The sequence below is a fragment of the Enoplosus armatus genome, chromosome 14 (assembly GCF_043641665.1).
Source record: "Enoplosus armatus isolate fEnoArm2 chromosome 14, fEnoArm2.hap1, whole genome shotgun sequence".
NCBI classification, from domain to species: Eukaryota; Metazoa; Chordata; class Actinopteri; order Centrarchiformes; family Enoplosidae; genus Enoplosus; species Enoplosus armatus.
The window spans coordinates 9,147,291-9,167,194 of record NC_092193.1 but is presented as its reverse complement, the minus strand read 5'-3'; the positions used below and the strand labels follow the sequence as shown (position 1 = coordinate 9,167,194).

General features: G+C 40.9%; 3 protein-coding genes across 3 annotated transcripts; all 3 read right to left on the bottom strand.

The window, feature by feature from the left end:
• Window positions 1-1,081: 1,081 nt before the first annotated feature.
• Window positions 1,082-12,553, bottom strand: gpt (glutamic--pyruvic transaminase). The gene is made up of 11 exons (XM_070918558.1): window positions 12,203-12,553; window positions 8,144-8,233; window positions 7,835-7,943; window positions 7,561-7,694; window positions 6,762-7,005; window positions 5,735-5,814; window positions 5,510-5,646; window positions 5,174-5,348; window positions 3,885-4,040; window positions 2,327-2,439; window positions 1,082-1,696 (listed from the first exon to the last, which is right to left on the bottom strand). The coding sequence occupies exons 1-11, from the start codon at window positions 12,551-12,553 to the stop codon at window positions 1,606-1,608; spliced, it is 1,680 nt and encodes a 559-aa protein (XP_070774659.1). The 3' UTR covers window positions 1,082-1,605.
• Window positions 12,554-14,018: 1,465 nt separating this feature from the next.
• fuz (fuzzy planar cell polarity protein) lies at window positions 14,019-15,911 on the bottom strand. The gene has a single exon (XM_070919639.1). It carries the CDS (start codon window positions 15,909-15,911, stop codon window positions 14,598-14,600), a length of 1,314 nt encoding a protein of 437 aa, XP_070775740.1. The 3' UTR covers window positions 14,019-14,597.
• Window positions 15,912-17,375: 1,464 nt separating this feature from the next.
• On the bottom strand, window positions 17,376-19,733 carry LOC139296302 (guanine nucleotide-binding protein G(I)/G(S)/G(O) subunit gamma-5-like). Its single transcript, XM_070918665.1, has 3 exons — window positions 19,595-19,733; window positions 18,460-18,602; window positions 17,376-17,661 (listed from the first exon to the last, which is right to left on the bottom strand). The coding sequence occupies exons 1-2, from the start codon at window positions 19,673-19,675 to the stop codon at window positions 18,477-18,479; spliced, it is 207 nt and encodes a 68-aa protein (XP_070774766.1). The 5' UTR covers window positions 19,676-19,733; the 3' UTR covers window positions 17,376-17,661; window positions 18,460-18,476.
• Between the last annotated feature and the right edge of the window lie 171 nt (window positions 19,734-19,904).

Here is a 19,904-nt window from a genome sequence, read left to right as displayed (position 1 = left end):
TGTTAAATTTTTGTTTTTTGTTTTTATCTGTATCATGTGAAAGGTGTTGCTTTCTGTGACAAACCCACAGAGGATTATCACAAAGCAGTTTCCCGCAGCTCTACGGAGCTTTATAACTTGTTTTGGTTTTACAGCTTGCAGCTTTAATGTCTATCATCAACCTTGTTTTTCCAAAACAAAACAAACCCTTTAATAAACCCACTGTTTTCTACATGCACAGCACCAAACAGCAGACAAGGAACTAGCTGGTGAACATGGTGGAGCAGCTAAAGAGCCAGATACTTTCCTCAGGAGTTCCTCAGGACGTAAAAGAATGAATATTGGACTTACATCCATGAGGAGGCCTGAAACAAGACTCCAAACGAATACTAATGTTGCCCCAAGTTACAAAAAAGAAAGAAATGCAGCTCAAGTCGGTTGCCTTGAAGACATCGTGATTAGGCGGCCTGCGTTGACAGAACCTAAAATGGCCACAGTGTCAATTTCTTGACTTAACTTTTTATATTTTTATGAGCCATGCTAAAATGTGGTGTAACAGTAGCTCAAGTACACTATATGATATAAGAGTCATAATGTCAGTGACACAGCAAAATCAATAAAATTGCACATAAGCTACGGGTCATACCAGAACAAATATCTGTGTAATGACTTGAGCATTTGTTATTTTTACACAGTCTCACTTTAAATTTGACCCTCCTGTTCTCTTCAATGAGTAACATTTTGTGAGGGAAATATTCTCCTTTGTAATGAATACACTGATGGAAAATGACAAACCGCTGTATGTTTATGTTGCAGAATGAAAATGGAGGTTAGAAAGCAACAAAATATCTGTTTTAGACAGTTTGTTGCCTTATCCCTCGATTAATGAAAGCTGAAGATGTAAAGAAATAATGTCGGATGATGCATTTGTGATATTTTGTGACACCTTCCATGGCAAAAATGTGGTTTTAAGAAGAACCATAGTGCCATAACAGTCTTCCATAAATGTTCAGTCACAGGAAAATTACCTGTTTGTGTTACAATAAACTCTAAACACATGTGACAGCTCTTTCCAAAATAACGAGACATAATATACACCGTTACATTTATTTTGATTCTACAAAATCATCATGCAATTGAGACTTTTCTGCATATTCTCTCTGTCAAGTACTGCCTGCAGGAATGGAATATTTCAACCAGTTGTACACTCAAACTTTTAAGCAGCATCACTTTTCCTTTAGTTGTACCTTTTTGTTTAAGCTTGGCATTCACATAGACAATCTATCTCTCATATTCACAAATACACAGAACTACAGTACATACTGTACATCCTTCAAAGCTCAACGACAGGGTGAAACCACATTTTTTTGTACCAAACTGACACGTGTCTTAATTTCTTCATCTCCAGTTTTGTTTTGTTTTCTGACACAAAACAGTGCCTTGTTTACCGTCTGTGAATGTCCAAAGGAGATAGCGGTGGAGGCTGAAGTGCGTCATCATAGAGACCACCAGAGCCGCCGTAGGAAAGGCACTTATTAGTGACAGATGAATTCTGATTGGCTGAGTTCTTTTTGTCGTGGTTGGGGAGCTCCTCCCTTTGTGAACGGAGGATGGAGGTGTGGACATTTAAGAATACTGCTGTGTGAATTTCTGGTGGAACTCCTTGACTTTGTTCAGCAGGATCTTCAGCTTGTCTGTCGGTGGCAAGATGGTCATTCTGGGAGGGAGAAGGGGAAGACGAGACAGACAAAGATTAACTGGGAACTGAGTGATGTAACGGCAGCAGATGCCGTGGCTAAGAGTTAAAGATTAGTATGGATTTTGAAGAATCCCGTAATCATTATAGAAAGTAATTAAATAACTAGAGAGAGTGCAAAAGCTACATTAAGAAACGACAATCGTTCTCTTCCTTTAACATAGGAACAAGCTTACAATAAAGCTATTTTCAGACAGGTATTACGTAACACTGCTGGCTTCATCTATCTGTTAAAGTGAAGCCTTTTTGAAAATCAGACATGGGTGACTTTTACGTCGATGTTCCTTACAGCTTCATTCAGACACATCTGGAAATGTATTCATTAATTCATCCATACAGCTGGCATGAAAGAAAATTAAAAATATAGATAGAGACTCTTGGTCAGATTATTTTTGTGATGTCTTCTAATATCTTTGGACTGTTCAGACTTGGGCACGAGGACATTGTGATGCACATTTTGACTGTTTTCTGACGTTTTAAAGATCAAACAATGAATCAAAAAGTAATCGGTAGATGAATCAATAATGAAAATAAAAGCTAGTTGCAGCGCTTGAACAGAGACATGTTTTATAAAGTGTTCTTGTTCTGTACCTGAAGTGGTAGGTTCCATCCTTCTGGCCAAAGCCGCTTCCAGGTACGAGGCAGATCCCCGTCTCCTCCAGCATCTTCATGCAGTAGAACATGTCTGGCTGCTGATCGTTGTCCTAACAGAGAGGAGAAGAAACATTAGAGCACCATTCAAGGCTTAATATTCCAGTGGAATGAGACTATTTCAAGCAGCAGGTATTTGATCAGGAATTTAGCGACTCTTTGTTGGTTAAGTGCAGTTTTGCTGTGACTGTATGTTATATTTATAACAGAACACTGTGATTCAGTACTGCAGTCATACTAAAAGTAGTGTATATACTTTTTTTGCAGCATTCCCACTGAGCTGCTTTCTTCATTATATTTCTTCCACTACATTCTGTATTTGATTCATGGCTTAAATTTACTTTAATTTTTCAATTTCAATTTTCATTTAAAGCTGAATTGGACCAAATGAAAACATGCAGAAACAGCATCTCTTTGTAACCAACAGTCCACTCCTAACGTTCTAACATAAAAATGAGATAATTAATTCTACAGTGCAATATTTCTGGTAAAACTCCTCTAAACCTCTTCAAGTTACATTTCTACTGTGTTGTAACCAGTTATTTTAGCACAGGTGCCCTTCAGACTTGCACATGGCTTTGAGTAAGGACAAGACATTTTCTTCAGCAGTATAAAGATAACTGAAGGTTGGTGTAAATAAACAAAAACAGATGAGTACTACGTTGAGGTCAAATTAATCTGAAGTGCGTCTAATTTTCTCAGAATCAAACGCTTTTGTAAAACCTTTTTAAATATATATATATATATATATATATATATATATATATATATATATATATATATATATATATATATATATGTATATACACACGAATGTCTCAGCCTTAGAAGTAGCTGAGTATCGAGATCAAGAACAAGCTCAATGGACCGCACAGCAGCTCTATTCAAACTGCCAATGCTAATGCTTTGAAAAGAGCGTTGTTAAAGAAGCTCTGTCTTTCCGCATTGTTTTTAGAAAAAGCACAGCCAAAAACAAAGCAATACTACAACCGTGTGATCAACATGGTGAGCGGAGTCACTGGGATTGATGAGGCGTCAGCAGGTCAGCTTTACTCTGACTTTATCCTAATCAGATTCTCAGCTCATCCGCCCTCCCTAAAATTCCTAGTGAGCAGTCAACCTCGGGACAGAATTGAAACCACAAGCTATTGGAAATCATTTGTTCCCTTTAGCAAACAGGGCGGGGGATGCACAGTGTGCTGAACCTTGGTTAAATAGTTATTTAATCAGCACAGTGTAGAGTATGAGATGTTGGTCTTATGCACCGTTTCCTGCAAGTGTATTTAATGCCAGCTAGCGGAACATTATGTTGAGACCATGAAGAAAAATAAGTGAAATAATAATAAGTAGTAGAATAATGAGTGTTGAGTAAAACCTCTTATGTAACTGTATCTTCAATTTCATTCTTCTACTTTCTGATCAATGTGACGTCCTTGAAACAACAATGCGGTCAAACTTGAATTACTGAAACATTTATAAGAGTAAATTAAGGACTGACCGTGGCTTCTTTGACGGCCTTTTCAGGGATGGTTATGCAAGGGAAGGAGTACATAGCGCCCTGCACAGGATTGCAGCTGATGCCTTGCACAGTATTGAGAACCTGCTCTGTAAGCTTGGCCTTCTGTGCTAAGGCACTTAAGGTGGCTGTGCGCTCCTGGATGTGGGAGAGAGAGCGAGAGAGAGAGAATAGAAAATACAGAACGGAGTGAAAAGAAGGTTAACCAAAGAGAGATGTTACTAAACACCGGCAACAACATGTAGCAACCCCCTGTATTGTGAAGCTCATGGAGGTCTGGAAAAAATCTTTGAAAATCCTACAGCAGTGTTTAAAAATGACCAATTAGGGTTGTGTTTCAGCACCACTACGTCGTGCCCAGCCTTATTTTATTTGAAGCAAGTGAAATGATGGCCCACTGCGTCTCTGGGCTTTTCTAACAAAGTTTTCTGCTTGAATTTCTTGACTTCTTTGAGCTCCACGAGATACCAGATATTGTACAGTAAGTGTAAACACAGATCATATGAATGCAGTGAGGTAAACAACAAATCTTTTTGCACACAAGATTCCCCCCCGGGATCAATAGAGTATTTCTGATTCTGATTCATACCTATAAGAGGTCATGACTTTGAGGGGTTTTCATAAGTAACTTATGCTACTGTATAAAAATGTTCCAAAGCAGCTTCGTGCATGTTGTAACTCATGATACATTACTATTGTGGTACATTAACCATGGTAATGATTGTAGTAGGATTACTGTGACAAGGCAATCATCTACCATAATACATCAAGTTACTGAAAAAACATTTAAAATTAACCCCAGAAATGACTTATTTTTCATAAGACACATTTATAATGGGATATAACAGGATACAATGCATAGTAACTGTATTATGAAGTGATTTCAGTTTCACAGAGATTTGATATAAAACAGTGTGCAACAAAGTGCATACAGTGGAGGCCATTTTAACACAGCAACATGTACTGTCCGAAAGCAGTGGAGTTCCACAGTTTATGTGTCTAAATATCATATTATGTCAGATGTTTTCAGTGTTTTAAAACTAGTTTAAGAGAAAACTCAAAATAAAAATAAAGCAAAAAAAGTACAAGGTAAAATCCATAATAAATAGCAGTGTACTGATAGCATTTTGCAAAGAGAAAGTATAATGATACTAGTGTCAGTGTATTGATAGTGTAAACCAGGAGATTATCTTGCAATATATTGGTGTATTGCTTAATTTCTTCCTTCCCTACTGCATATAAATGAGGGTTGTGGGACATAGACTGTGTACCTTGATAAAGTTGTCATATGAGGGTTCCCCGGGCTGCGGAGGGTTGACCACCAGGTCCATTAGAGCCTGTCCAGGAACAGGAGGACAGAGGCGGACAGACACCAGCTTGGTCAGCTGGGCCTTCACCTCATCGTCCATGTTGATGATCTCCATGTAACCTCCGCGGAAGCCACACCTAACAGGGAGAGAAAACATGACCTTGTAGTACACGAACATTATGTAAGAAAGACAACAAAAACAGACAAAAAGACAGCAAGTCACAGCAAACACAAACAACTAGCTGTCAACATTCTTGGGCCTGACAGATTTATCCCAGCATGAAAGCAAATGACTTACTCTCCCATGTAACATTTGGAGGTGGAGTGGAAAGATGCCAGTTCCACTGTATTCGAGTACTCCGGCCCCATGTCAAACAGAACCTTCTTAAAAGAGTGGAACTGGCAACCATCAGCATACACATTATCCTGATACACCTGGAAGATGGAGACAGAAAGACAGATGTCTCAGGGTACAGAAAACAATACGGCAGGTAAGGTGTTAAAAGAGATGCAGAGACCATACCTCATCAGCCATGAGGAACAGACGTTCCTTTGCTGCAAATTGGATTACATCCTCAATGCACTGTCTGCTCTGAACCTGACCTGTGAGCGAGAAGGAGGCTCATTACGGAGAGAGGTTTGAAATGGTGATTGGGCAGGCAGTTTTGTTCACATGCTGCCATCTAGTGGCTCTTCTCTGAGCCGTGGATGAAATGTGTGGTTATAGAACTGATGCGGAAGAGACAAGATGATGTGTACACCTCATGCAGAAAGGATTTAATTAATAAGTAACTTAATACCTGGGCATTCTGGTTTCCTTCCTTTGTAGACCGTCTAAAAATGGCCCCAAAATAATTTATTAAAATTAAGGCCAATCCATCTGTGACTATAATTAAAAGATGCACCAGTAAAATAACTGCTAAATTGACAAAACAAAAATTTTGATTCAAGGTCCACTTTTTTTTTTCTGGGAGTTTCACATCTTTTGGTCTTCCTCAGTGGATGGAGTTTGCTCAGTTGCCATGGAGATAGCTCAGTTGTCATCATGTCAGGACAACTGACAACCATTCTTAGGCCCTGTGCTGACAATTGAGCTATCTCCATGACAACTGTGCAAACACCTTCCACTGAGGAAGGCCACAAGATGCAGTTGAAAGCCCGGATAAAGCTAGTAAGTGGACATTGAGTTAAGATTTTCTTTTTGTCAAACTACTGTTTACCTCGTCAAAAATTTCATGCTCAACTGCTAAATAATTTCAAGGGGAACAATATTAAAAATCATAACAACACAAACATAAACTGGACGAACAAAATGGAGTTCAGATTTACCAGCAGAAAAACATACAGTTCATACATTAAATACTGCAAATAGACCTGAAATCTAATTTGACACTTTCTCTTTCTTTGTCACGTAAAAATCAAAGTCCTTTTTCATGAGATTCCTGTATTCTTTTGTCAGTCCCTAAAAACGGACGCAACTTGTGCTGAACGGGATGATTTAATATGTGAAAATACAGACACTTTGACCAAAACAATGAAGGAAACGTTACCGGTGGGGTTTCCAGGGTTGATGATGCACAGGGCTCGTGGGTTGCAGTAGCGCCGGGCCTCATCCAGGGCACGCTGCAGCTCGCTGATGTCCATACTCCAGCACTTTTCCTCATTAAGGTAATAGTTTATCTGCACGGCACCCAGTTCGGCCAGCGCAGCAGAGTACAGGGGATATTGAGGTATGGAGATCATGACGCCTGTACGGGTCGCACCCTCACCACACACCAGCAGCTTCAGCATGGTCTACAAGTGCAGGATAGGCAGGTCAAGAAAGATATGTCAGCTAAACATATGTACCTACATACAAGTAATCACATTTTAGAACCATACACACACACACACACACACACACACACACGGCAGTCCCCTCAGTGGGAGAAAGAAAAAGAAAAACGTTACTGCTGCTATACAACATTTTGCAAGTTACTTGTCAGGACTGTCAGAATATTTGAAATGAAACACTGAAAAGCTTTTAAAAAGGGTCATGAGCCAAAATGTTTGGGCATCAGCACTTTTTCTAATTTCAGTTTTGACTTTTTTGATCTTGTTGATCTTGAATAGATGCTACTTTTTGTTCTCACCATTTATTTTCCTGCTAGTTGATCAGAGAACTCACTGATGACGGGTTCACTCCAAAATAAACTACTACTACTAAATTTGCCGCAAAATGATCAAAACATCAGGTAACGTTTAACTCATTACTACTGGAGGGCCAAATTTTATTTCTAATTTCTTTTGGGGGGGACAACAACATACACGATTACAAAGTGAGTTTAACAAATGAGAGGTGATTTGTACCACGATGCCGTCGCTGGCCCCCGTGGTGAGATAAATGTCGTCTGGGTCACAGGGCACGCCGCCATCCCTTCGCTCAATGTAGCGAGCCACATCCTGACGCACAGAGTCTATGCCCTGACTGGCACTGTAGGAGCCTGAGGGAGATTCATAGGGACACAATACAAGTTGACAACTTCAAAGCGTTATCACAACAAAGCACCACCAGAAACCATGCTTTAACACAGGAAGCGTATAAAAGAGACTGAAGGTGATAAACCAACACACTCATACACACCCATACTGTTCCCTCCACAGGACTGCAGAATGCGGCGTGCTCTACTTTTAGCATCCTCTGGGAATGTGCTGTCATTCAGCAGTTCAGGGTAGGAGCACAGTGCCAAGACCTTGAAACAAAGAGAGGTGTGAGGATAAAAGGTGGAAGGGACATTATGCAAAATCCTGCACGGATTACTGCATAAGACAGGGAAAAAGATGATTGACACCAACTTAGTTAAGGAGGAAGAAATCAGGTTTTTAAACATTGAGAAGTCAGAGGGAAGGTGCTATATTTAGATGAGGTCAGGGGAAGGGCTTAGGAGCAGACCTGTCGAAAGAAAGTGATTGGCTGCTGGCCCATAGCGTGCGCGTCACCAATGTTTGCCTTGATGACCTCCGCAAAGGGCTTCTTCATTCCCTGCGGAACATAAACACAACATACAGAAATTATTATATATCTGAAGAATGGAAAAGATTTAGAACAATGAGAGCATTTCTTCACATTGCACACAAGAAACAATGTCATTCTCTTTTCTGAAATTTACAGTGATTTCCCGTTAACAAAGTTGACTCGAACTGTCAAGAAGAACGGGGTTGGCTGAGAACCCCCACTGCACCTAAACGCCGTTGCCACAGCACACTACACACAGGCTTAAACACGTACGTAACTTTTCCATAAACATTTAGAGAGACCAGCAGCTGCTGAGTGCACAGCGGGTTCGGTGGTTTACTCAAAACCACTTCCAGAGATGGATTATATTGGCTGTGATTGCAGTGACTCTTCTGCACTGGAGTTTATAAAGAAATGGTAGAAATTAAAATATCCACCCAGTTTAATTAACTATTATAACTATTATGGCTATACTGTCCCTTCTGCATCGTGTTGCCTGTCCCAAATGTTAGCCTTTCTGGACAAATTTTTGGGTACAACAGACTCTCGCTACTCCAGGACTACATGCAGGCCTAAAGCAAAGTGCCTCCAAAGAGGCAGATTCACCATTAGATTTTGCTGGTGAGAAAATAGACCTTACAACTACATTATGAAACCTATACAGGCAAAAAACTCTACAGGTACATTACAGCCCATTTTAAATGTAAACAAAGAAGCCATTTCAAAATCAGATTTTTTGAGTAACAATATAAACCCCAGAAGTAATTTAACTCAGTTTCTTGAATATTCAGGAAAGCCATGTAAGGGGTCAACAATTCATTCTTTATGCAAACCTTTTTCTATTCCTCTCATATACACCTGCTGATGCTCACTGACATTATAAAGTGAAATACAATTCTTTACTGACAGAAATTGGGAAATGTTATGCAAGAGTACATCTATTCTACATGGAGACCTTGATTAGTAAGGAAGGTTACACTGCAGCAGTGTAGCATGAGAGAAACCATTTAGTAAAAATGATTTAGTGTATTTGAAACAACCTTATAGTGTGTGCAAATATGGGAACAAAGTTTCAACCTGTGCAAACTACCTTATCGCACGGATACTGTTAAACCTCTGACACACAAACACAGAGACATACATTACAAAAAGGCTTTTAACCTCCTTAGTGTGGACTGAGAAAGAACAGGATGTCTGACAGCAAAGCAGCAGTAGGCTTCTCGTCAAAAATAATGAGGAGAATATATTACCAAAATAAAGTATTAATTTACCGTCTTCCAGGTCAATAATATAAGGTTTCTGAAAGACAATCTCTTGAGCAGCTGAGACCACTGACAGAGCACAAACAGCAATGCAGGCAGACACGTGCACATACACACGCACGCATGCTGCTAACACCAGATGTTAGGAACAGCGTGACACTGTAGAAAGACCACAAGTGGAAGCTCACACTGACAACCTGCAGGAATCAAAACAGCCTGTTTGTTTGATTTGCTCAATCCAGTTCAGATTTTAGGAAGCTTGAGTCTCTGGCTCTCTCATTGGTCGCATATGAGAGGCGTCTCTCTGTCTGGACCAATAGCATTACATGGGGTGAATAACACCCCTAGGTCAAAAGCACCGCCCATTCATGATGAGGGTCTTTTAGAAACACACTGACCTCTGCTCCTGAGAACCGACTCGAAAGGCCGGTGCTTTTTGTCCTCCATCCCTGATAAACAGTCCAGCAAACAATGCTGAAGTTCCAACAGCAGGTGAAACTGTGCTCTTGATGCAAAGCTCAGGCAGCATTTCTTTTTACCTCCAAGGTTTTACAAAGAAAACGTTTTAGTAATGGCGTAAAACAATGAAAGCTCTTGTAAATAACGTTGTTACTTAAGCTGATAAAGTAAAGATAATAAACGAAGACAAGAAAGTTCACTTTGCGTAATTTGACTGTCATTTGTGGTTTGCATGTTGCTTTTCATTCTGGCAGAATATGTGGAAAAGAATTTCACAAAAACTAGCCCTGTGTGTCTATGCTCTGTCCCCATAGCGACTCTCTCAAAAGGTCCCCATTCACTATCAGCTAGCAGCTCATTAGGACAAACAAAGACCACAATGTAATAACGGCATGTGAAGCCTTTACTTGAACACTTGTTAACTGGTACAGTAAGTTGGCTCGAAGTCCGTCTTGTTTCTATTCCCTGTTCGGAAAATCTACGAGCAACTAACACAGCTTCAGTTTTAGGGAAAATAACAAGAACAACAAGTACTTCATTGTACTGTAAATGAAGAGCAAAGATCTCAGTTCCAAAAAAACAAGGTGTGTAGGAAACTGGAGTAGGGGATCACAGTGTGCATTCATGTGTTTGTGTATAATTCACAGACAAAAGCGAGAACACCACTGTGTTCCCAAAGTAATCAAACACCATCCAAACCGCAGTCTGTCCTAGATGGAAATGTGTTGAATAAAAACTTCATTATTAGTTGTAAGAGGAAGAGTTCTCTTATTTATATACTCCCATCCCTTGATATCTTGACAGGCTTTTACCAGCTGAATCCAACTGCAATTTCTTCTGCTTTTTGAACATCTGAATACCAATTTGATAACGCCTGATCACACTCTTGTACAGGCGAGAATAAAATAAATAACCTATGCTGATAAGCATTGGTCAGAGCAAACAGAAGATAAAATCTATGGTGCCAGTGAGCCATCTGGTTAAAAAGGTCACCACTGTCATTACAGTTCCCGCTGGCACACATTGCTGCACCTTTCACCTGTGCTAGAACCTGTTCGCATGCTCATCCCTTCCTGAGCAAAGCACTCAAGAGAGGACAGTTTTCACACCAGACTGCACTCGGTACACTAACAGCTGGTTGCCACATCACCATAAACTGTGCAAGAGGAAGAGATTGGACAGAGTTTTTCAAAAAAAGAGAAATGCACAAATGGTCTGTATCTATAATGTCAATAAGCTGGAAAGGACCAAAAATATCTTGGATGATAGAAAAAAACAAACAAAATCAATTTATACTATGGATTAAAGTAATGACTTAAAATGCTGGACACGAGCGCTGAAAGCCTAATTAAGATATTCCTACTGAGTGGACCATTCGCTCCAAAAATAACAGTGTATGTTTGTCTACAGCTGTTAAACTCAAAAAGGTCATTTTGGACTGTAGGAGGTAAAGTGAGGCAACAGATATGTACATCACTAGTGAGAGACAGATAAAAAACAGGTCAGGAAAACACTCTGGTTTAGACTATGGACTTTCACCACTCACTGAGGATCTCTCCATAACAAAGTGTGGTTTAAAAACAGATTAGATGAAGCAACAAAGAGAAATATCTGGATCATACCAGCCTAAACATTTTGTGACATGATAAATCTCCTCAGGAATTACTGACTAACTGATGGACTTTGATAAGAGGGTGTGTAGGCAGCACAGCAAACACACACAGAGTTTACTTCTGGGATAATGTTTAGATGGTAATAGTTAGAACATGACCTGGAGTGGAAATCTGCTGATCTGCAATTATGTCTAATGATTCATACTCAGCCAAAAAAACACAAAGCGTTCATCAGCAGCAAATAAGCATGCAGAGCCCCCTTTAAACTGGATCAAATCTACCATGTGTCATAGGGACTTTTTGAAACACCAATTAACATTTAAAGTTCAAAGAGATTCAACGGATAAACTGTTCATTATGGCAAGTCATGACTGACATGAACACCAATTTTCCAGTCTTCTGCTTCAAATACAGTAACAGTAAAATGGCTCTTTCAACCTGTTAGGTGGAGTACTACATCTCCTCTGATATAAAATATGTTGGTCTACAAAAGGTGCACAGCTTTTTTTGTCACAGTCTGACCAATAGAGGAACTATAAAGGGCTGATGAAATAAAAGACAGACAACACAAGATGCATTTCACACGCGCAAATGATGAATATGGTGCATGGAGGATGCAGGTGGTGTATGAACACTGATATCAGACGGCCTGTTGTACGAACCTCAGAGAGCTCCCTCTCCAGCTCCACAGCACGCTGCACGATGGGCCCCCGCACCGCGTATTCCACCTTCTTCACCGTGGGGTTCATGGTGTCGATGGTCAACACCTTGGCCCGGGACGACACTCCGTTCTCGGACATTTTCTCTTTGGGGAGCCCACGCCGCGTCGCACTCAGACTCGATAAAGCTCTGCCGGGAGAGGAGGAGGACAGAGGGGGAGAGGTCAGTGAGCGGACCCTGGGACCACCGCCGGCCCGCTGCGCTCCACTGCTACCGGCTAACAACTCGTTTCGCCCCCGGCTTAAAACCTGGACGTTTCTGAGCGACAGCAACTGCATCCGCGCGGCTGACATGTTACACGGCCTTTCTTTACAACAAGTTGGGTAACTTTTAAAGCCTCTGCGGTGCACAGTGAACTGCCGCTTCACTCGAGAGGAGTACACTGAAAAGTTGCGCAAGTGGAGCCACCTAGCTCCTAAAAAACGACTCCGACCTTTGGACCTGTCCGAGATTAAAGTACAAACGGGGCTTCGACAAAGTTGTGATAAAAATAAAACCACAGGGTGTTTCTCAAGGCCCTGGCTGCATCCACATACACTGACTAGGGCTTTTCACTCTGAAATGTTGGGGTCTGCTGCACACATGGCAACAGTCCGGCCAGCGCGCGTATCCCTCCCCTTTGTGTGGCTTCATGACCACCGTTATCCCACCCCTCTCCTTAGTTATCCTACGCACAGTGAGGCTGTCTGTCAATCAAGGTCGGTTCTCCGGTTACTGAGCCGAGACAGCTTTGGACGACTGACGTGGCTCAGAAAGATATAACCTGCGAACTGGGTGCAACTTCCAGCTTTAGTCCCGAGCTCACCGCACCAAGCCCCACTTTTTGTTCTGAGAGCTCCATGCGGTTTGGTTTGGGAGGAGACTTTGAATTCTACTTGGTGAACAAAATGCTTATGAATGCTCCTCCTATCTCGACTGGAGCCCACTTGACTTTCCTCTATCCGCTGAGGTGGTTTCATGCAAAATCCTCTGACTAAATCTGTATTAACTTGTGCAATAAGAGTAATATGGAAAATGCTATAATCACAATAGAAATCTACACATAGTGCCTTCAATGAAAAAAATCACTATTCCTGCAATATTTCTAATGGTATATAGTTCAGTGTTTTGTGTCTCTGTTGCTCAACAGTGTTTATAGTCCCAAGATGGTATAGTGTCAGACAGAAGGAACAAGGTCAGGTCAAATTTCCCATATCTCAGGTTAACCTGGGATGCTCCTGTATGGAAATGAAACAAATGTCTTGCTCTTGGACAGACACTCCTCCCTCACAGGAACTTAAGTACATAAAAGGAACATGCAAAGCAGAAGATCATGCACTGGGATGTTACTGATCCTCACTGTGACTTTCAGTAAAATTGAAGAGTTGGACTGCAATAAGTTTCCTGGAATTATCAGTGCAGTTATAAACACAAAGCACTGCAGTTACCATGCCACAAAGTTTTCATTTAACAGATTCATTCAACAATGGTGTGTGTGTATTTTGTCAATAGTCACTGCCACTATTATTATAGCGTTATGTGTAGCGGAATTTAATTAATTCACAGAAAGAAATGGTTGTTTTTTTGCATATGCAAATATGCAAGCTTTCATTGGTGGGCAGTTTAACTAGGACTTGCTTCTTTTTTGGCAAGTGGTTTATAGGTCGTTAAGTTTTGCAATGAAGCATTCAACCCAAATAGCGCAAACATTATTAGTGGAAGAAAAATGTGAATAAACCACTCAGTGATACAAAAACCCACAGACAGAAACCGACTATATTTAGGATCAAAACTAGCACAAACAAATAATAATTTCAACATGTCAAAACAGTTGGCACTTACTTATCCCAGAGTAACATTTTCACAATATTCTCTAATACATTTGAAATACAGCGCAATCCTAGTGGTAATGTTAGTGTACAGTACATCTAACCAGCTATCATTACTCTGACAGGGACAGCCTTGAAGCCAAGTTAGACACAATTATGCAACAGTGACTTATCTCTTGAACGCAAAACAAAGCTCAAAGCAGCTCACTTTAGCACGATGATTGTTCAGCATTAAATTCTTGAGCAGTAGTTTAGTAAAAATACCTGGTGAGACCATTAACAGTGATATCCTTTAATATTGTACATCTCTTAACAGTGGTCTGTTAATCGACGGACAGATAGAAGCTAACATGTAGTTGTATATGTTTGCAGTCATCAATAAAGATATAAGAACAATCAAACATATCAGCGACTAATTCACAATACAGGTGAATAGCTATTTGCCCTGTAAATCAATGTATTATGAAAGGTGCAGCAACATGTGCCAATTCTTTTGTTACAGAAAAAGAAGATGCTGTAAATTCTTTGATTAAAACCCAGTGGCTGCAACTATATCAGAGAGTGTCTGTGTGGCCACCGTACGCAGTGCAAAAGTGGGCACTGACAGTGGGACAAGCAGGAAGAGCTGGTGCTGTGGTGTTTGAAGTCCATAGCTTTTGCATTCTTCTGTAACTAGATAGCACTGCAGCGGCTGGTGGGATAATCCAAGGACAAAGTCTTCAGTGTTGCCTCTCTGAGCCCTCTCCTCTGGGGAGACACACAAAGTCTCCTCCTGGGTGAAGTAGTGTGTCGTGCTAAAGATGTAGAAGAGCTTCAGTAGCTCCCAGCAGCGGGCCTTGGCTGGCAATGGAGAGTCACCGAGTGGATGATTAATAGAGGTCCGCACACAGGAGACTGAGCGACGTGTTTCACGGTTGATGAGAAGAAGTGCCAGGACATCAGGGCGCAGGGATACAGATCCTGGTAAGCAGCGCTCTCCAACAGCCAGGCAGCCTCTCAGGGTCTCCACCAGGGGTGTCCAGAAACGACCCACCAGCCCACTCTCGGCTCTGTGCAGGGAAGGGGTTGGGCCGCACAGAACGCATACATCTGCCCCAGGGAGCAGCTGGAAGCGGAGCAGGCGGTGGGCCACGGTGGGACTGCCCTGAGGAAGGAAAACTGGGTAATCACAAGACGCTGATCCAGATGCTGAGAGGGACCTCATCAAAGCAGAGAGCAGCACGACTTCCTGCGGTGCTAGGCGCCACCACTTGTCCGTTGCTGCAGCTATCCGCCCATGGATGATGAGGCAGCAAAATTCACTATCTGCTGCCTGAGCAAAGCCATCCACGGCCTCCTGAAGAAGAGTGGGGTTTGGGGGCAGCAGTGAATCAGCGCAGTGTGTCAGGTTGCCCAGGATGCCCTCTTGCCTCTCCTCCAACAGCTGATCAATGAGGCTGAAGCAGGACCGCAAGTCCCTCTTCAGCCTCTCAACATTCCTGACATTGACCAGCTCATCCTGCCCCAACACCAGCACCATGCAGTTCCACACATTCTCCAGGAGGCGTTCTAAACGGACCTCCTCCTCTTTGCTGCTGCTACTGCATGCACCACCTTGTCCACCTCCACTCACAGTGATGAGCATGACACTGTCCTGGAAAACTCTCCACACCACCTTACCCCCGCCCTCAGTCTCACAGCAGGACAACACCACTCCCTGACCACCTCCGAACATGTGAACGCCATTCAGGGAGCCGATGACAGAGAAGGGCAGCTGTTTGGAGGCTCCTCTTGTGAAAAGAGGAACCCCACTGCTAGCTGTGAGGCAGAGGAGCTGTGTTGACCCATCCTGGAGCATCATCATGGGCTTTAGCTAGTTAGCTGCGGTTCACTCTCACATGCACAATCAACAGACTCGTTTGTCAGGTGCAGCTTATTATTGAACCAGCCAACTAACGGTCTTCCTTGGGCTGACTGTATACTGACAACCATTAAGTCAAACACCGACCTGCTAGCGTTAACGGTTATAACTCTGGTTCTAGCGTTACATCAGCGAGGGTGGGCACCTTGGGGGAGCCGTTAGCATCACGTAACGTTAGAGCATTCCCCTGCAGATGGCTGAACCGGGTACAGTCAACGACAAGACAAGAGATATCATGCAGCAAACCTATCTACCATGCCTGGAATAGACACACATATCCACGCGCTTTTGTTAGCTAACTGTATTTAACATGCTAGGTGAACAAAAGAAGTTACCGTCGTTTCCACAGTAACGATGCCCCATGATTCATTCTTCAAACTGGTGAGAGCGGTTTCATTCGGCTGGTCGAGCTGCAGTTAATATTTACGAGCCCTGTTGTAACCGCTGAAGGAGCGGGATAAGAACACCGACCTGGGTTCAGTCCCTGGACTTCACGGAAGCGTCGTTCACTTGGAGCCGTTAGTTCACTTCTCGCGAGAGCCGGACCTATCGCTTTCGGATGATGACACGCTCATTAGCGGATGGCGATACAGCTTTCTCAATATGATTACTTGATTTCTAATATTTTATCAATAATTGATGATTGTTGTAGGTCTGGTGCCTCATCTTAGTATTACAGATACATTACTATACCGCCTAAATCTATGATTGATATTGATCTAAATCTATGATTAATTAATGTTTTTGTTTTGATCATCACGATTAAGTAATCAAATACATTTACTCAACATAACTGTACTTTAGATTAGATTTTATGCTACTTTATAGTTCTACTCTATGGATCCTCACTTGTCTAACATTAAATAAATGACTATTCATCATGAATAAATAGAATATACACAGTAATAGAATTGATATAGTGTAGAAAAATAATTGGATTGATTTTTCACATCAGTTTTACTCAAAATGCTCTTTTTGAAGTCTGTTTTCAATTTTTCAATAACACCTTTATTCAGGTCAATTCAATTCATTCAGTCACTGTATCCCATAATTTCACTTTAGGTGATAATATTTTTACTTTTTAATTTAGAACGCAATGCTTGTAAAGGAGTGTATTTTACTCCTTCCACCACTGGTCATGATGAAACATTTATTTCACTGGCTTTCTAGCAGTGGAACATAAACTGATTAGACAGGTGGGCCCAAAAATTGTTTTTGCTGGTATGTTTTTTAACCCTCGTTTTTTCTTGGTTTTGTATTGAAATATAAAACTTGGAAATGCAACATCATCAGAGCTAACTGCTTCCTTTTTGTCTATTTCATGATCTAAACATCAGCTGCTTCTATTATTTGATCTAACAAATGCTGTCAAAAAAAAACAAACAGAAAATGCCACTCAATAAAACATTGGAGTAGTAAAGAATGTTTTTTTTATTCATTAAATACAAAAAAGTCCAGAACAGTGATGACTAAAATAGAACAATAGAAAAGGCACAATAATTCACTCGAAAATCATACTGTGCCATGAAAAATAAAACTGTCTCCTTTCTTCTACTGTGGCTGAAAATAGATGGTCATCTTCCTGACATGATTCCAATGTGTTCTACACTCAAGAGATCCCGTGGCAGTATAATGGCTTGGCATGAGGAGCAGTGTTGAGGTCAACTTTTCCCTGTAGCATCAAAATGAAGGCCTGCAGAACAAGAAAATATAACCAGAGACAGAGAAGAGAAGGATGATTTGATTCAAAAGAATTTAAGTGGGTTTGTTTTTGTGAAGAAATTTCATAGGTGTCAACTTTTATTAGAATGATGTGGGTAAAATAGGGTAAAAATAGTTGGAGTGTAGATTTTACTTTTTAAAATGTAACTATATTTGAACAAGAAAACTTACACTGTGATTTCTCAACAGTACAATAAGGGAGCAAATCTTAAAAGAACACGTGGACAGTGTGACAAAAACTGCCTTTGCCTTATTATTTCAAACTTGTGCTCAATTATTACATGTAAATGTAATAAGTCTGATTAATCTATCAATGGTAGTTTATGGCCACATTGTATTCTACTATAATCTGTATTCTACAGCTGGATATATTATATATACACACTATTACATATAAGTCATTGCAACATTATGAAGTACAACCAAACATATATTTTTGGCAAACTATAGCAACTGACACTTTTTCATTGCTAAATGAGCAGCTAACTGAAGCGTGTTTTTCATAATCAGGAGAAAATATTAAGAGTTTGGAACATACTAAGCATACTGGTAGATAGCAAACATTTAACATCCACCTTTCAAATTAAAAGGCTTTTGTTACAGGGAAAGAGTTTCATTTCACAGAAAAGACTACATTTTAAGAGACACTTTAATTTCAGTCTCTTGTCACACTGAAAATGCGTTAAAGAAATTCTAACCAGTACTTCAGCTACTTGCTTGTACTGTATGTACAGTATGTATGAGTGTGTCGACAGGGTGGCGGACTGACCAATGAATACAGTGGTTTCACAAGAAGGAGCAGACTTTCTGCGGCCTGAAAGGGTTGGTGCTGGAGGACACACCGGTGAGCAGAGGGTCCTGCAAGGCGTTTTGCATGCAAAACTGTTGAAGGTCTGCCGCTGCCTGGGAGACCTGGTGACAAAAGAACCACCACAATGTAAACCATGATATGAGTTTTTCTTCAACAGACAGGTTAAAAGGGGCACTCCCCTGAATTTATCCCATTTACTCATCACAATTAGTACTAAATAGCCAGTGAAAACAGTTGTATAATGTCTTCTGTGGTTCTGGAGGGAGCTTTACAAAGTTTTTTTTAAAATATATAACCGTGATGACATCATCAGAAAAGATGGTACTGAACTGCATTTTTGAAATTGTTGGATCCAGTATTTTTTAAGCTTGACCCATACTAGAAATGAAAAGTCAGGATATCTTGGCCTCTGCAACTTCAATCGAATTCTGATCTTCCCTTCTTTAAATCCTTCATTTACAGGAAACCTGAACCATGTGGGGAAATAATGTGCTGTATGTTTTGCTTGGTACTGAATTTCATTGCAGAAAATACTGCTGAACATTTCAATGCTGAAAACCAACCCATTAGGCGGACCCCCTGGATTCATATAGCCACCCACATTACTTATGTTTAAATCATGGTTCATTTCATATAACTAGTCAATTAGTTCTTTAAAGTTGTCATGTTAGTTTGCTTTGTATCTTTATTTTAGTAAAACTGTTCATTATCTGTATTGCTAACAAAGCATTTGACGCCATGTTGGTAGTTACACTTTTACCTTTGATAACTAGCTAACGTTATAAGTCAGGTTACAACCCGGGTCTGGTAGTCTTGAGTTAATGGATAGTTGCTAGCGGCCAGTAGCTAAAAGTATCGAAAATATTTCTTCTTCGTCGGGATGTTAAGTGTTTAATTTAATCAGACTTGTTGAAATACTTCCCCTTCGGTCCTAACAACGCCCTGTTATGCCTGTTGACTAGCGGCTAACTTCACCTAACGTTGCTAGCCTCTGGCACCAGCTAGCGTCGTTAGCGGAGCAGGGTAACGGTTGAGATTTCACCCCCTTCAGTTATTTGGCAGAAGAAATAAAAACCAAAAGCACATAAATTACCTTCACTCTGTTTATGCTCGCCTCGAAACGGAGCTGCTGCACGACTTTTTTCATGGCTACGAGATTAGAGGAACCCGACATTCTCGATGTGTTTTCTGTGAAAAATAAACGCTGAGCGGTGGGGTGGGACTCTGGGCTGGATGCTGAGACAAAAGCAAAGATGATGACATCCGGATTCCGGTTGTTCACACTTGTGACTGCAACTCCCATTTAAAACACACTAGTGGGCGCCAAATGAAAGACCTTAAAAACCTTAAATTAAAAAAATGTCTTTATTGTGCTGATACACCAGCAGAGCAAATCATTATCA

Coding starts and splice junctions, on each gene's coding strand:
- gpt (XM_070918558.1), bottom strand. CDS start 12,553: ATGTCAGCCGCGCGGATGCAGTTGCTGTCGCTCAGAAACGTCCAGGTT. Junction 5,815..6,761: donor CAACCCTGGAAACCCCACCG/GTAACGTTTCCT, acceptor TCTCGCTCACAG/GTCAGGTTCAGAGCAGACAG. Junction 5,349..5,509: donor TCCAAATGTTACATGGGAGA/GTAAGTCATTTG, acceptor TCTCCCTGTTAG/GTGTGGCTTCCGCGGAGGTT.
- fuz (XM_070919639.1), bottom strand. CDS start 15,911: ATGATGATGCTCCAGGATGGGTCAACACAGCTCCTCTGCCTCACAGCT.
- LOC139296302 (XM_070918665.1), bottom strand. CDS start 19,675: ATGTCGGGTTCCTCTAATCTCGTAGCCATGAAAAAAGTCGTGCAGCAG. Junction 18,603..19,594: donor CGAGCATAAACAGAGTGAAG/GTAATTTATGTG, acceptor TTTTGTCACCAG/GTCTCCCAGGCAGCGGCAGA.